The 16,959-nt window shown below is 41.8% G+C and overlaps 1 protein-coding gene across 2 annotated transcripts in view; it reads left to right on the top strand.

Moving 5' to 3' along the window:
- The window catches only part of LOC102245017 (sulfotransferase 1C4), a 32,209-nt gene extending 24,610 nt beyond the window's left edge, over positions 1–7,599 (top strand). The window contains exon 7 of one of the 2 annotated variants that reach the window (XM_005886608.2): positions 7,194–7,599. In XM_005886608.2, coding sequence (XP_005886670.1) covers positions 7,194–7,306 — 113 coding nt within the window. In that variant the 3' untranslated portion in view covers positions 7,307–7,599. Of the gene's footprint in view, positions 1–2,002; positions 2,076–7,193 lie in introns of those variants that run through there. The other variant, XM_014533646.1, reaches the window with a different exon arrangement.
- Positions 7,600–16,959: the final 9,360 nt, after the last annotated feature.

Here is a 16,959-nt window from a genome sequence, read left to right as displayed (position 1 = left end):
CCCCAATCGGCCCTGCTCTGAGCCTGACCAGGGGCTGCACTTAGGGATTGGGCCCCCCCTCTGCCACCCGGGAGCAGGCCTAAGCCAGCAGGTCGTTATCTGCCGAGGGGTCCCAGACTGCGAGAGGGCACAGGCCGTGGGGGGGCTGCACTTAGGGATTGGGCCTACCCTCTGCCACCCGGGAGCAGGCCTAAGCCAGCAGGTCGTTATCTGCCGAGGGGTAGACTGCGAGCCCGCCCCCCGAGTGCACAAATTTTTGTGCACCGGGCCTCTAGTATATATATAAAAGCCTAAGCAATGGTTACGACCGAACCACCAGAACAATTGGTCAACCAGTTGCTATCATGTGCACTGACCACCAGGGACAGACACTGAATGCAGGAGCTGCCCCCTGGTGGTCAGTGCTTTCCCAAAGCCAACCTCCTATGGTCCCCTTCCCTTGCTGGACAACCTTCTGCAGTCCCTCCCCCAGGCCGGCCGGCTCCCCTGATTGGCCCCAAAAGGGGATTGGGGCAGCCAGCCAACCTCCCACAGTCCCTCCCCCCAGATGGCTGGCCCCTGCAACCGGCCACGATGGGTGGGGGGTGGCTGGCCAACCTCCCACAGTCTCTCCCCCTGGCTGGTCAGTCCCCGCAATCGGCCCCGATCGCCAGCCAGGCCGAGGGACCCCACACATGCATGAATTCATGCACCAGGCCTCTAGTATATTTATAATTGTTATGTCCTTTTTATAAATTGATCCTTTTATCTTCTTGGTCTCTTGTGACAGTTTGTGACTTAAAGTTTATCTTGTCTAAGTACTTCTGTTCTCTTTTGGTTTTCATTTTTATGGAATTTTTTTTCCATCCCTTCATTTTTCAACCTATTCCTTAAAGCTGAAGTTGCTTTTTATTTATTCAGCCACTCTATTTATTTTGATTGAAGAATTTAAACCATTTACATTATATATATTTTTAATATATTTTATTGATTTTTTACAGAGAGGAAGGGAGAGGGATAGAGAGTTAGAAACATCGATGAGAGAGAAGCATCGATCCGTTGCCTCCTGCACATCCACTACCGGGGATGTGCCTGCAACGAAGGTACATGCCCTTGACTGGAATTGAACCTGGGACCTTTCAGTCCCCAGGTCAATGCTCTATCCAGTGAGCCAAACCGGCTAGGGCAAATCATTTACATTATTAAAAGTTATTGGTACATAAGGACTTATTATTGCCATTTTATTAATTATTTTCTGAATATTTTGTAGTTTTCTCCTTTCTTCCTCTCTTGCTATCTTTATTTGTGACTGATTGTTTTTGTAGTGTTTTGCTTTGCTTCCATGAGGCTTACATAAACTCATATCTTACAGATATGAGTTTATTTTAAGCTAATAACTACTTAACTTTAATTGCATATAAGACTCTACCCTTTTACTCCCGCCCCCACATTTTACATTTTTTGATGTCACAGTTTACATATTTTTTATATTGTATCCATTAACAAATTATTATAGCTACAGTTATTTTTAATACTTTGTTTTTAACCTTTATGCTGGTTTAAAGATGATTTATACACCACTATTCCAGTTTTAAAGTACAGTTGACCCTTAAACTAGATGGAGATTAGGGGTGCCAACCCCCTACACAGTCAGAAATCCACATATAACTTTTGATTCCCAAAACATAAATATTAATATCCTACTGTTGATCAGAAGCCTTACCAATAACATATACTGTTGAGTAGCATATTTTCTATATGTATTATATACTGTATTCTTAGTATAAAGTAAGCTGGAGGAAAGAAAATGTCATTAAGAAAGTCACAAAGGAAAAGAGAATACATTTACAGTATTGTACATATTTATTGAGGGAAAAATCTATGTATAAGTAGAACTATGCAGTTCAAACCCATGGTGTTCTGGGGTTAACTGTATTCTAAATTTGACTATAGACTAAGTTTTCCAAGTGAGTTTTTACTTTCACATGTTTTCATGTTACAAATTAACACCTTTGTGTTTCAGCTTGAAAAACTCCATTTAGCAGTTCTTGTATGGCAGGTCTAGTAGTGACTGACACTGTTAGTTTTTGTTTGCCTGGGAAAGTCTCTCTCCTTCACTTCTGAAGGACAGTTTTGCAGGTAAATATTCTTGGTTGATGGTGTATGTTTTTCTTTCAGCACTTTGAATATATTATCTCACTCCTGGCCTGCAAGGTTTATGCTAAGAAATCTATATATATAAAAGCCTAAGCAACCCTTAAGACAGAACAACTGGAACGACCAGTCCCTATGATGCGCACTGACCACCAGGGGGCAGACGCTCAATGCAGGAGCTGCCTCCAGCCTGCAGGCCCCAATCGCTGATGGGGCCTGCCAGCCAACCTCCCGGTCTCTCCCCCCAGCCAGCAGGCCCTGATCACCTGGGTAGTGGTGGACACTGGCGAGGGAAGGAAGAGGCAGGGAGGTGGGGAACCTGATCAGCCCTGATCGCCAGCCAACTTTTGATTCCCAAAACATAAATATTAATATCCTACTGTTGATCAGAAGCCTTACCAATAACATATACTGTTGAGTAGCATATTTTCTATATGTATTATATACTGTATTCTTAGTATAAAGTAAGCTGGAGGAAAGAAAATGTCATTAAGAAAGTCACAAAGGAAAAGAGAATACATTTACAGTATTGTACATATTTATTGAGGGAAAAATCTATGTATAAGTAGAACTATGCAGTTCAAACCCATGGTGTTCTGGGGTTAACTGTATTCTAAATTTGACTATAGACTAAGTTTTCCAAGTGAGTTTTTACTTTCACATGTTTTCATGTTACAAATTAACACCTTTGTGTTTCAGCTTGAAAAACTCCATTTAGCAGTTCTTGTATGGCAGGTCTAGTAGTGACTGACACTGTTAGTTTTTGTTTGCCTGGGAAAGTCTCTCTCCTTCACTTCTGAAGGACAGTTTTGCAGGTAAATATTCTTGGTTGATGGTGTATGTTTTTCTTTCAGCACTTTGAATATATTATCTCACTCCTGGCCTGCAAGGTTTATGCTAAGAAATCTATATATATAAAAGCCTAAGCAACCCTTAAGACAGAACAACTGGAACGACCAGTCCCTATGATGCGCACTGACCACCAGGGGGCAGACGCTCAATGCAGGAGCTGCCTCCAGCCTGCAGGCCCCAATCGCTGATGGGGCCTGCCAGCCAACCTCCCGGTCTCTCCCCCCAGCCAGCAGGCCCTGATCACCTGGGTAGTGGTGGACACTGGCGAGGGAAGGAAGAGGCAGGGAGGTGGGGAACCTGATCAGCCCTGATCGCCAGCCAGGCCTAGGGACCCCACCCGTGCATGAATTTCGTGCATTGGGTCTCTAGTCTATTGATAGTTTTATTGGGGTTCCTTGTATGTGAAGAGTCTCTCTTCTCTTGTTGCCTTCAAATTTATTTATCTTTGTTTTGGGACAGTGTGATTACACTGTGTCTCAGTGAGGAACTCTTTTGGGTTGAACCTGTTTAGGGACCTTTGAGCTTCATGTCCCTGGATGTATATATCTCTCCTCAGTTTTTAAAGTTTCAGCCATTATATCTTTAAGTAAGCTCTTTGCCCCTTTCTCTCTCTTCTCTTATTGGTATTTCTATGGTTTGTATATGAGTCCTCATGATAGTGTCCCATAAATCCCATAGACTTTCTTTACTCTTTTTAATTCTTCTTTTTGCTTTTTTAATGGGTAATTTAAGTAGCTTGTCTTTGTTTTCTCAGATTTTTCCTTCTGCTTGATCAAATCTGTTATTTTCTCCCCATTTCATTCATTGTATTCTTCAGCTTCAGAATTTCTATTTGATTATTTTTTATTCTTTCTATTTGTTTAAATTCTCATTTTGTTCATGTATAGTTTTCCTGATTTCCTTGAGTTGTCTGTGTTCTCTTGTAGCTTGCTGAACTCCTTAAAATAATTACTTTGAATGTTTTTCTCCTTTTCTTTTTATTTATTGTTTAAAGTTTTACATATGTCTCCTTTTTCCCTGATTGGACCCCAGGCAAGCCCCCACCACTCCAGTGTCTGTGTCCATTGGTTATGCTAATATGCTTGCATTCAAGTCCTTTGGTTGCTCTCTAACCCCTATTTTGAATTCTTGATCCAGTCATTCACAGATCTCCATTCCTTTGGAGTAGGTTACAATTGTGTTCCTTTGGCAGTGTCATGTTTCCTTGATTTTTCATGTTTATTGTAACCTTGTGTTGATTTCTGCACATTTGATGTAGTCATTCTTTCATACTTCGTGATTTGGCTTCAGTGAGGAAAGACCTTCACCTATGGGTGGGTGTGGGTTCACTGACTGGGTGAGCTGCAGCAATTCTGGCTCCAGGGAGGGCACAGCAGTGTGGGCTTTGTGGCATTCCATCAACTGGATCAGCATCAGTGAAGATTGTAGAGGCCCCAGCATTTCTGAGGGCAGGTGGTCACAGCAGCATGAGCTGTTGCAAAGAATGCTGATGTCCTCCTGTTCTCTTTTTCTCCTATAGGGGAGCAACCATGGGACCAGGGGTTAGAGCAGGGGTGGGCAAACTTTTTGACTCGAGGGCCACAATGGGTTCTTAAACTGGACCGGAGGGCCGGAACAAAAGCATGGATGGAGTGTTTGTGTGAACTAATATAAATTCAAAGTAAACATCATTACATAAAAGGGTACGGTCTTTTTTTTTTTTTTAGTTTTATTCATTTCAAACGGGCCGGACCCAGCCCGCGGGCAGTAGTTTGCCCACGGCTGGGTTAGAGTGTGGGACCTCACAGGATTACAATGGCTCCAGGGTTCAGGGCTACTGTGATGGTGGCTTCAGGGTTCTAGGTGTGGGCACTCACAGAGAATAGTTGTAGAGCCAGAGTACAGATTGCAAGTACATGCAAATCAGCTACAGCCCTGAGGCCTGGGGCATGGATGCACTTGCTGTATTGGTGATTTCAGTATTTCTGGTGTGGTTGCTCATAAAGGGGTCATGGAGCCAGAGTCTGCAATTCAGGCACATGTGAAGTGGTTGTGGGGCCTGGGTTTGGAGAGTGGGCATGCATGGGGTGTCTTGGGCCCTGGGGTCCAGTGCATGCATGGGGCTGAGGTAAGTGAAGGCCATGGTCTCAGAGCAGCGCAACAGTGGCTCTTTCTTGGAGAAGAGGGCACATAGTAGTGTCTCCCTCACTAGAGGGTTCTGTGGTGGTGATGGTTGTTGCTTATCTCAGTGGGAAAAATTGCCAGAGTTTTTTTTACAGAGCAAGCCACTGGAGTCCATGCTGACAAATACTATGGAGTCCTCCTCTATGAAAGCTACAGGGTGTTTGTAGCTGTCACAAGATTATTAAGGCTCCAGGGTGGCAAAGAGTACCAGGCCCTCTCCAGAGCAGGCCACTGTGGACCACAATGACATCCACTGTGTGTTTAATACTGATAGCCTCACCCTTCTTTGCTCCTAGCCATCTCCAAACATGTCAGCTATGTCAATATCTTCAGCAATCCTTTCTGTATGGTTATGCTCTTGTTTTTTCCCCACTGAGTTGTTTCAGGTTCTAAATTAGACACTTGAAGCCTTCCCAGGTCTATTTTTGTTCATGGATCGCTGTCTAATTATTAGTTTTTGTGGGTTGATGAAGGCTGGTATCTCCTCTACCAATTTGCTGATGCCACTTAGTCACCTAATTTTCTTGTAGGACAATTGATAAATCATATAATTTATTAAACCTAGAAAATTAAGCAAATTGACACTTTGTACATGAAAATAACATTGCACAACTATAAGAGCATAAATAAATCAGACAATATAAAGTAATCAAAAGAGAAATAGTTTTCTATGGTCTCTCTGACCATTTTTAGCTATTGAAGGTAAAAAAAATATGAATTCTCTATTACATAAGCATGAAACAAAGTTAACCAACCCTACCACTCCTTTACTAGTATATTATACTAGAGGCCCAGTGCACGAATTTGTGCACCAGTGGGGTCCCTCAGTCTGGCCTGTGGGATCGGGCCAAAACCAGCTCTCTGACATACCCCGAGGGGTGCCCAATTATGAGAGGGCGCAGGCCAGGCTGAGGCACCCCTCTGGGCCATGGTCTGCACCCCTCTGGTGCATGATCGGGGCCGGGGAGGGACACGGGAGGTTCCCCAGCCAGGGAGGGATTGCAGTAGGGCTCCAGGGCATGTCCAGCCCTTCTCACTCAGTCCCAATCGGCTGGACCCCAGTAGCAAGCTGGACCCCCTGGTGGTCAGTGCACGTCATAGCGATTGGTCAACCGGTTGACTGCCTGCCCCATGGTGGTCAGTGCATGTCATAGCAAGCAGTTGAATGGCCTTAGCATATCATTAGCATATTACACTTTGATTGGTTAAACGGACCACTGGATGACCGGACACTTAGCATATTAGGCTTTTATTAGATAGGATTGCTTTAATTTACTTATATATTAAAGCAATGATTATTTATTTATTTATTTTGGTTAATCCTCACCCAAGGATATTTTTTCTATTGATCTATTTTTTTAGAGAGAGTAGAAGAGAGAGGGAGAGACAGACAAAAACATTGATGTGAGAGACACACATCAATTGGTTGCCTCCCACACATGCCCTGACTGGGGCCAGGGAGCCTGCAACTGAGGTATGTTCCCTTGACCAGAATCGAATCTGGGGTCTTTCAGTCCGTGTGCTGACACTCTAACCACTGAGCAATCAGCTAGGGCAACAGCAATGATCATTTAGATTAGAAAGGAGAATTCTCATTTGTATTTAACTATGAATTTTGCCTGCACTAAAGCTACAGATAAGAGGAGCAGACAGTGCTCTGAGGATGCAGCCACTCATATCAGTGCTCCAGTGATCTGTAAAGAGAAGCTAAGAAAATTAGATCCAGTTAACTTAAATAGAATGTTAGATGTACTGAGGGTTCACAAAGTACTGGTATATTAGAGAGCTCAAGAGTGTAATGCAGAGAATTAGACAATCCATGATCTAGATTTCAGCCCTCCCCAAGTGTTTCAGAATAAAGCTTTCTATTTACAAGTACCTCACTTGTGCCATGGGTAATATTATTTCTCATTCAATGTCAGGAGGACAATGAGCTAATGTCTACGTAAGGAATTTAAGTATTGAGAGAAAATGGATTACTTAAACGCAAAATGGTCAAAGTTCATGAAAGTATTATTGAATGTGCTTTACATTACTCTTTTTAGGAGTCACTGGAGATTGGAAAAATCACTTCACTGAAGCTCAGAACAAGCAATTAAATGAAAACTATGAGAAAAATATGGCTGACACCTCTCTGTCATTCTGCATGGAGCTCTAGAAATCAGAGCATGGAAATAAGACCTACTCTCTCGCCAGCCTGCGTGAAGTAGAAGAGAACTCTGTTTCCAAATACCACTAATGGTTTACGTGACTTTATGTAAGGGTTTTAAACAATGACCTGGATATTCTTATTCCTAAATTTATGATTTACTTTTTTGGATTAACCCCAATGAGACTTCATTTATCCAGTATCAATAGTCAGCATTTTCCTTCTCTCTCTGCAGATTTTTAGTGTTTAGATTAATTTCAATATACCAACATGTAATATCCTGTATAATAAAGAAGTAATATGCAAATTAACCCTCACGCCCTCACAAGATGGCTGCCTATGACCAGGCCGTCAGGGGGGGTTAGTGAGGGACGACCAAATGACTGAACAGCAGGCTGAATGGGGCCACCAGGTGAGGGAGGGAGTTAGGAGCGACCAGGTCAGCAGGGGGACAGTTGGGGGGACCAGGCTGGCAGGGGAGGGCATTTAGGGATGACCAGGCTGGCAGGGGGGGCATTAAGAGGTGACCAGGCCAGCATGGGGGGGGCAGTTAGGGGTGACCAGGCCAGCAGAGGGGGGCAGTTAGGGGTGACCAGGCCAGCAGGGAGGGCAGTTGGGGGCGACCAGGTCAGCAGGCAGGTGAGCAATTAGGAGCCAGCGGTCCAGGATTGTGAGACCCTGGGGATAAAGAACTCATACATATCAACACACACAAAAAAGGTGAGCAATTGTGAGCCAGCAGTCCTGGGGATCAGTCCTAAACTAGGCAGTTGGACATCCCCCAAGGGGTCCCAGTTTGGAGAGGGTACAGGCTGGGCTGAGTGGAACCCCCTCCCCCCGTCATGCACAAATTTTGTGCACCAGGCCTCTAGTATAATTTCTGTTCTTTCTATATATCCTCTTTCCATCTTCTATTATAATTTCCTTTGAATTGAAATGTTTCTTTCAAAAGTTCTGTACAATACAATCATACCTAGAAAAAAGGCCAACTCCATTCATTTGATGACAGACATATATTGAGTGCCTTATTCATGCTGGGAAATGGAGAGCATCAAAAGATGACAAAAACAAGGTGCAGCCAGTAGTGAAACTGGACAGGAAAGGGGCCTGCTGCCTGTCAGTACACAAGTCAATAAGTAGAGACAAGGTTGAATCTTTGTGGTGTGTTTTTATTCAGATGGCCAGCAATCCGAGAGAGTGGCAAGAATAATGCCCTGAAAGAAATTGTTCTGACATTTCATTTCAAAATGGCCCTTATGTAGAGTTAGAGGGTGGGGAAAAATTTAAAACTAGTGAGTTCCCAGGGCCTGTTTTCTATCATTGTCCTTGCAAAGATTAGCTTGGGAACACTGCAACGATTAGCACCAGAACATGTCTCCCTTCAGATAGGTCCTTTCTTTTTTTTAAAAGTATATTTCTTTATTGATTTCAGAGAGGAAGGAAGAGGGAGAGAGAGATAGAAACATCAATGATAAGAGAGAATCATTGATTGGCTGCCTCCTGCACGCCCCCCACTGGGGATTGAGCCAGCAACCTGGGCATGTGCCCTTGGCCGGAATCGAACCTGGGACCCTAGGTCCTTTCTTTGATCTGCAATAAAAAGGTGTCTTCTTTCAGAGTAATGGACCCATCTGGGCTTCGAGGCCACCTTATCTTTACAGCCCTGTTTTTCTTCTTGCAGCACATCCCCCAGTTTCCCAGGGTCTGCAAGTATAATCTCTTTTCTATGGTTAATATAGTGAATAGCTTATTAAACAACTAAGACTCTATTATTATAGCATGTTCTTCCCCTAATAGTCGGAAACTGTAGCATGGCACAGGTGAACTGTATTATCAAACAAACTGTGATACTAACATAGACGACTAAAAGATGCAGCAGGATCATAGAGAAGAGAAACAAAGCCACATAGTATAGAGTCACAGAAAAACTAAGGGAAATAGGAACATGACACTGTGGGTATTTCACAACAACCCATTCCCTAGCCACAAGTACATGTACCACATTTAGCACAGTCAGCATTCCTATCTTCCCATCACCCCAAAGTGCAAAAGTGTCCTACTTAATAATTTACAGTTGATCTTTAAACAAACCTGGTTTGCATTGTACACATCCACTTATACCCAGTTTTTAAAATAAATATTTAATCTTCTGTATGATTTCCTTAATTACATTTTTTCTCTAGGTCACTTTATTGGAAGAATAACATGTAACATACAAAATATGCGTTGATTGAAAGTTTATGTTATTAGTAAGGCTTCCAGTCAACAGTAGGCGGTTCATAGTTGCGTTAGGAGGGAGTCAAAAGTTATATGCAGGTTTTTGACTGCGCAGGGGTTGGCACCCCTGACCCATGCATTGTTTAAAGGCCAACTGTATTTCTAAAACCTCAGGGACACATAGTTCCAGAAATCCTTCAAGACCCAATGGAATAATTCTTCAATAACAAAGCCCAAAAGAAGTGAAGTTATATTTAGGAGAGAGAGAAGCATATCTCTATCTTATTTCCTACCCCTACCTCTAAGGCCAAAATGCTAGGTCTCTTTCCATAACAGATACTAGATAATTCTAAATGAATAAAACACAACATTAGTCATTCATGCTCTTTATAATATAAAGTTCAAAAGCTGTGGCTAGTACCTTGAATTAGAGGAAAAGTCCAAAATAAGAGGAAAAATATTTTTCACTTTGAACTATTCATTTTTTTTCCTTCAAGCGGCAGGTTATCCAATTTCTTAGGCAGGTTCCCTGGAAACAGAAACTAAGATAAATATTCCTGGACACTGTGATTTATTGAGGAATGAGGTAAGCATGACAAAGAATGAAAGGAGTCACACAAGAATATTATTCCAAGAAAACAGTATGGAGTGGGGAGATGGGGATGAGGAGAGGAGCTGCAGAAGCTGTGCTGCTTTGAGACTGTATATCCCAGTATGGGGAGTAATGGGTTATAATTTAATTCCCAGGCACCTTGAGGCAAAGTAGCTGAAGGCTATGAGCTGAGCCATGAGCTGAAGCACCTGCAGTAGCTGGGGGATGGGTATACCATCCTAACCCGGAAGCACCACCCCAGGGGATTTGGGCAGGACACCAACACCTGCTATGATTAGGCATTTCCAAAGAAACAAACGTGTAAGAAAAGCTGCGAACTGAGAAGGAAAAGCACATTAGAAAACAGGAAAAGACCTTGGACTCTCCATGCTGCCCGATTCTGTAATTATACATACAACAAAACCTGTGCAGGGGTATGGGAACAATATCTGAATGAGAACTGTGGGAGAGCATATAAGTTTGGTGGCTCAAATGGTATCTATCCTAGATTACAAATGTATACCATTATCATGTTTCAACTATGTACTTTTTGAAATCTTAGCTGACCTAAACTATGGGTTGCAGATAGAAGGCTCTCTAGTCTGCAGGAAACTTTCTGTTACCACTGTCATATTTCCTCATATCTCCCACTAAATCCTTCCCTTTGCTTGGCAAAAGTCACTGCCAGTTTCCTATAGGCACAACTCCCCACTGTAACCTGCACTCACATTCCTATAATGCATATTTCTATATGATGTTCAGATTCCACATGTGAGTAGTTGTTTGTATAATATTACTAAGTGTGTTTTAATAAAAGTTCAAAAGGCATAATATATAGCAAGAGATAGTTACAACCAAAACAAAGACTATTTAAAAGTTCCCATGGTTGGTCATAATCCACTCTGGGCTTATTAAAAGTCAAGGCAAAAAGAGAAATAGTTTTCACTAACTTTTGAACAAATAGAAATTCCAGTCCATTGAGAGAAAGAAAGCTTTTAGATTCATTTTTGTCTGGGTTTTTGTTTTTCTTAATTTTTATTTTTTTGTTAATCCTCACCCAAGGATATTTTTTACCCACTGAATTTTAGAGAGTGGAAGGGAGGGGAAAAGACAGAGAGAGAGAAACATTGATTTGTTGCCTCCCGCACTTGCCCGGACCGGGGCCGAGGATCAAGCCTGCAATGGAGGTATGTGCCCTGGACTGGAATTGAACCCTAGATCCTTCAGCCTGCAGGCCAATGCTCTACCCACTTAGCAACTGGCTAGGACCATTTTTGTCTTATTTTACCCATTGTTGTTGTCTTAGAATGGAACACCAAGAGATCACATATAGGATACTAAGAGAATCTTCTTTCTTCTATTTTCTGCCTTCTCACTAGTTACCTTTATGGGCTATTATCAGGACAAATTGACAACTTCTTTCTGTATTTTTGCTTCAATGCCCAGGAGAGAATCTGACCAGCCTGCCCCCAGATAACCACCCACCCCATTCAATCAGCTGTGTGGTAGAGTGGAGGAGGCACAGACCAAACCCGGTACCTAGAAATTCAACGACAAAAAAAAAAAAAAAAAAAAAAGAGGGGGAGGACAAAGCACCAGGATGACATAGCTGACATATCCAGAGTACAGAGTGGCTTGGACAAAGTTGGACATGTGAACGGGCTCAACACTGCCATCAAATGGAAGAAGCCATTGTGTTATTACAGGGTCTGGCAAAAGCTTTTGCCCATGTTCAATATGTAATTAAATTAATCAATCAACCAATTAATCCTGGTAACCTCCTACCTTGAGGGGGTAGAGTAACACTCTAAAATAAGTATAATGAATTACTATCACTTTAGAGAAATTAGTTCCTCCTCTTAATGCCAAAATATTATCTGGTTGATAAATTTATTTGAAAAAATTAGGAAAGGCCAATATGATCACAAACACATTACAGACAAATGGTATTGCTTTATAAAAGATTTTTTTACAAAAGATTAATGGAACATAAAAACTTAAGTCTAAGATGTCATCACCCCATCTACCTTCCTCAGATTTCTTTTTTCCCCCAATACTTATCTTGATGTCTGATCTCCTATCTGATTTTATCTGGGAATGCTACATTGTATGGGCTGGCCTGATGCCATAGGTTGCCGGAGAAAAGAGTCTGCCAATGAGAAATTCATCCCTGAGATAGTCAAAGATTGCTCTCATTTCACATTGAGTGAGTAAAATTACAGTTTTCCTCTTTGATGAATGTCCAAGTTCTTTGCAAAATCTAATCACAAATCTGAATAAGCAGTAAAATTTGTTCCTGCTTCTATTTATAGAATTGTAAACTTTAACCTAGAAATGGGTATATAAGCTGCTCTCAGAGAGTCCAAACTATTAGGTTAGCGCTAAAAGATCCTGAGTGAGTCAGGTTCCACTTATGTCTGCCCTGTGGGTCACATAAACCAGGAAGTAGGACCAGAACCCTTCCAGGGACAGAGAGCAGATCAGTCGGCAATATGTAAAACCTCTCTTAATCTGGCAGGTGGAGCTATTGAAGGTCTTATCCACATTGTGTTCCTCATCTCCGAGTTAAACTTGGAAAAGTACTGCAGCCTTCCTTGTACCAGGACTCCTCTGGCTGTGGTGGCTAAAGCTTATATAATCAGAGGCTTCTATGTCCATGGATGCTGTAAGGCAGGTCAAAAAGAACTTGAGGACACTAGCCTAAGATAATACTTTTGATAATGAGGCACAACGGACATTGTAGATGCAGTGCTAGAGAGGCAAGTAGGAATTAGACACAGTCCCTGCCCTTCAGGTGCTTGGGTCAGGGGTCATATCTATATATATAAAAACCTAATATGCTAAGTGTCCCCTTGGGAGTTCAGCTGGAAGACCAGGAGTTCGATCACTCGCTATGATGTGCTCTGACCACCAGGGGGTGGTGCGGAACAAAGAAAGGCCCTGGCCAGCAGCCAGCAGCCACTAGGGACCCTACCCATGCACGAATTTCATGCATTGGGCCTCTAGCAACAAATAATTGTAAATCTTGTTTCCATTTTTGCTTAATTCCTATCACTAGGTGTTGGCCATAGTAGCTAATACAGGTAAGAAATTTCTAAATTCTGCCCTCAATGAGCTGAAACTCAAATGCAGAGCTAGAACCAGCAAAAGCAAACTAATACTACTTTCATGGCTATGGGAACCAGGCTATAATCTCTGCCTTAAGGAAAAGTCCAGAAAGACTCCTCATCATGCCTTTCTCTTAAAGACATAGTTCCACCTAGCTGTCCACTTAGAGCAGTGGTTTCCAACTAGTGGCTGTTGGGTTGAATATGCTGAAAAAAAATAACTTCTTAGTTGCTCAGAATAAGCAATTTAATAAACTATGAAAACAATTGGCTGGTATTTCTCTGGCTTTCTGCATAGAAACCTAAGAAGTAAAGCTAGATATCAAGAGTAGTTGCCCTGGCCTGTATTGCTCAATGGTTGGAGCCTTAGCCCATGCACAAAAGGGTTGCAGGTTTGATTCCCAGTCAGGAACACGTGCCTGGGTTGTGGGTTTGATTCCCCAGCCCTGGTTGGGGCACGTGTGGGAGGCAACCAACTGATGTGTCTCTCTCACATTGATGTCTCTCTCTCTTCCCCACAACCCCCACCTCTCTCTTCCCGTCCCTCCCTCTTTTCCATTCTCTCAAAATATCAATGGAAAAAATATCCTCTGATGAGGATTAAAAAAAAAGAGTTGAAGAACATTTTGTTTTCAATGCAATTAATAATACATATGGATTTTTGTCACAATTTAAAAATAATAATAATCTAAAAGAAAAGGAATTTACAGTAGCCTTTTTTTTTACCTGGCTTCCCAATGTCACCTAGGCCCGTCCCTGGGGTTAGGGATAGGACAGCAGTGGATGCTTCCAGGAGAGAAAATTTCCCCCAGATATTTTGTCTCTTCTAGGCTGAATGTGCATGTTTCTAGCCTGTGACATAAGCCAGGCTAGATGACATGAATTAATAACAACTGAACATTCACTTCTACTTGAGGATGAGCTGAAGAACGTACCAGAATGTCAACCAAAGAGCTTATCTCACAGTAGTCTTAAAAAGTCCTGGGGATATTCTGCACAATCAAAGCAGCCGTCAACAAAATGAAAAGGGAACCCACTGCATGGAAGAACATATTCGCCAATGATACACTTAATAAGGTGTTAATCTCCAAAATATATAAAGAACTTATACAACTCAACACCAGGAAGATAATCCAATTAAAAATGGGCAAAGGGCCTCAATAGACACTTCTCCAAAGAGGATATACACAAGGCCAAGAGACATATGAAAAAATTCTCAATGTCACTAATCACCAGAGAGATATAAATTAAAACCATAATGAGATATCACCTCACACCTGATAGAATGCCTACCATCAATAAATCAACAAACAACAAGTGCTGGTGAGGATGTGGAGAAAAGGGAACCCTAGTGCACTGTTGGTGGGAATGCAGACTGGTGCGACTTTGGAAAACATTATGGAGCTTCTTCAAAAAATTAAAAATGAAACTCCTATTTGACCCCGTGATCCCACTTCTAGGAATATATCCTAAAAATACCAAAAAACCAATTCAAAAGAATATATGCTCTCCTATGTTCATAGCAGCATTATTTACAATAGCCAAGATCTGGAAACAGCCCAAGTGCCCATCAGCAGAAGACTGGATTAAAAAGCTACGGTACATTTACACAATGGAATACTACATGGCCATAAAAAATACCAAAGGAAATCTTACCTTTTGTGACAGCATGGATGGACCTGGAGATTTTTATGCTAAGTGAAATAAGCCAGTCAGAGAAAGGCACCATATGATCTCGCTTATATGTGGAATCTAATGAATATAACAAACTGATGGACAAAAATAGGCATGGAGGAGACTGACATATCTCAGAGGGGAGGGGGTGGAGATGGGAAGAAATTTACCAAAGAACTCATATACATATATGCATAACCAGTGGACACAGACAATAGTGTGGTGAAGGTCTGGGGTGGGGCAGAGGCTTGATGTCTCCTGTTTCTGGTCTCAGAGCAACAAGATAATACAAAAATTAAAAGGGTGTTTTTAGGGATTGTTCAATTCCCAGGCATATCTTATTATTTCCCCAATCATCTTATGACTTGAGAGAGCAATAAATGCTGGAAAATGGAGTAGTAATATGGCAAAGACCTGGTAATAATGCCTTACATTTGTATAGTACTTTTTATAACCTGTATGTTCCTACATATTCACATAAAAATATGCCAGCATAGGTTTGGGGAGGGGGGCAGTCAGAACAGCATGACATACTAAGGGGAATTCTAAATGGAATAGGCATGGAATAGGCAACCAAACTCAGAAGCAGTATTCATGGCATATGCCCTTGATCCAGGGGATCCAAGAAAGAAAAATTCTTGTTTCTTCTCATCACTACTTTCCACAGGTTATGAATGAGACTAGTGGAAATGTAAAAATTTGGACTGTCTAGTGATCTTCTCAATGACAAGACCTACCAATTCAATGATTACCATCCATGCATTTTCTATAATAAGACTCTTTTCAATAGTCCTAGAAATGATGGGAAGTGCAAAGGTGGAATAAGCCACATGGGGGATAGAAGGGTTGAGTTCCATACAAGGCTTCTCTTGTTTTTTATCTTTATATCCATTCCCATAGAAATCATGATTTTTAATACATATATTTTGGGTTGTATGTGTTTTTACAAAGTGAATATTTTTGCTTGAGTTTGTATAGTTTTTAATTTATATAAACTATATTGAGTTATATAGCTCATTTGGTTACTTAACTTTTTTCCTTTAAGCAAATATTGTAAAGATGTGATTATGCTGCTGGTCCCTCCCTCCATTCCATTCTCTCTAAAAAAAATCAATGGAAAAAATATCCTCAAGTGAGGATTAACAACAATGAGAAAGTTAAAAGGAAAAAGAAAACACTAAAAAAATAGTTACTTCAATTTGGTAATAAATTTACAACATAAAAGGGATAATTTGTGTCAACAAAAAATAAAAAGGGATGAAGAAAAGGACAGAACTTATAATAGGCAAGTAAAGATAAAATATTATCAGCAGAGAAAGAACATTTTTAGTTATGAGACATTTTATACAAACTATATGCTAACCACAAAACAAAAATCTACAGCAGAGACACAAATTATAAAATACAAGGATTGAGAAAAACATCATAAAAAACCACCAAGTTATAATGGCAAACAGAAACACAAAAAGAAAAAACAATGGAGAAAAAACAGTGTCCCAGAGAAACCAAGATGGCGGCATAGGTAAACACCAGAGATTGCTGCCTCACACAACCACTTCAAAAATACAACTAAAAGACGGAACAGACATCATCCAGAACCACAGGAAGGCTGGCTAAGTGGAAATTCTACAACTAGAAGGAAAGAGAAAAGCATACCGAGACTCAGAGGAGATGCGTTGTGGAAGTAAAATACAGAGGTACAGACGCGCATGCGGAGAGGGTTGGTGGCTGAGGACACGGTTGTCTTTTTCAATCAGGAGGGAGTCTCAAGCTCTGAGTCCAGTTCCGGGCGAGTCTCTGGGGACCCAGACTCAAGGGGAGAAACTGGACTGTTTGGCATCAGTCAGAACTCAAGGGCAGCTTTCTCTCCGGGGTGCTTGCCGCAATTGCCGGGACACTGAGAAGCAGGGTCTCTGAGGGCAGGACTGAGAGCAGCCATAACTGCTCACTCCGCCCTGTTGATCCCCCGGGACCCTGCCCTGCCCAAGCCAGGGAGGCTTTTGCATATGAAAGGCCTGGCCCTTTGCAATCTGATAATTACCTAACAAACTGCAGCTGGCCCAAGGCCCCAG

The sequence above is a fragment of the Myotis brandtii genome, unplaced genomic scaffold (genome assembly GCF_000412655.1).
Source record: "Myotis brandtii unplaced genomic scaffold, ASM41265v1 scaffold995, whole genome shotgun sequence".
Classification (NCBI taxonomy): Eukaryota; Metazoa; Chordata; class Mammalia; order Chiroptera; family Vespertilionidae; genus Myotis; species Myotis brandtii.
Note: the sequence above shows the minus strand (reverse complement) of the source record. Positions and strands in the feature narration are given on the sequence as shown.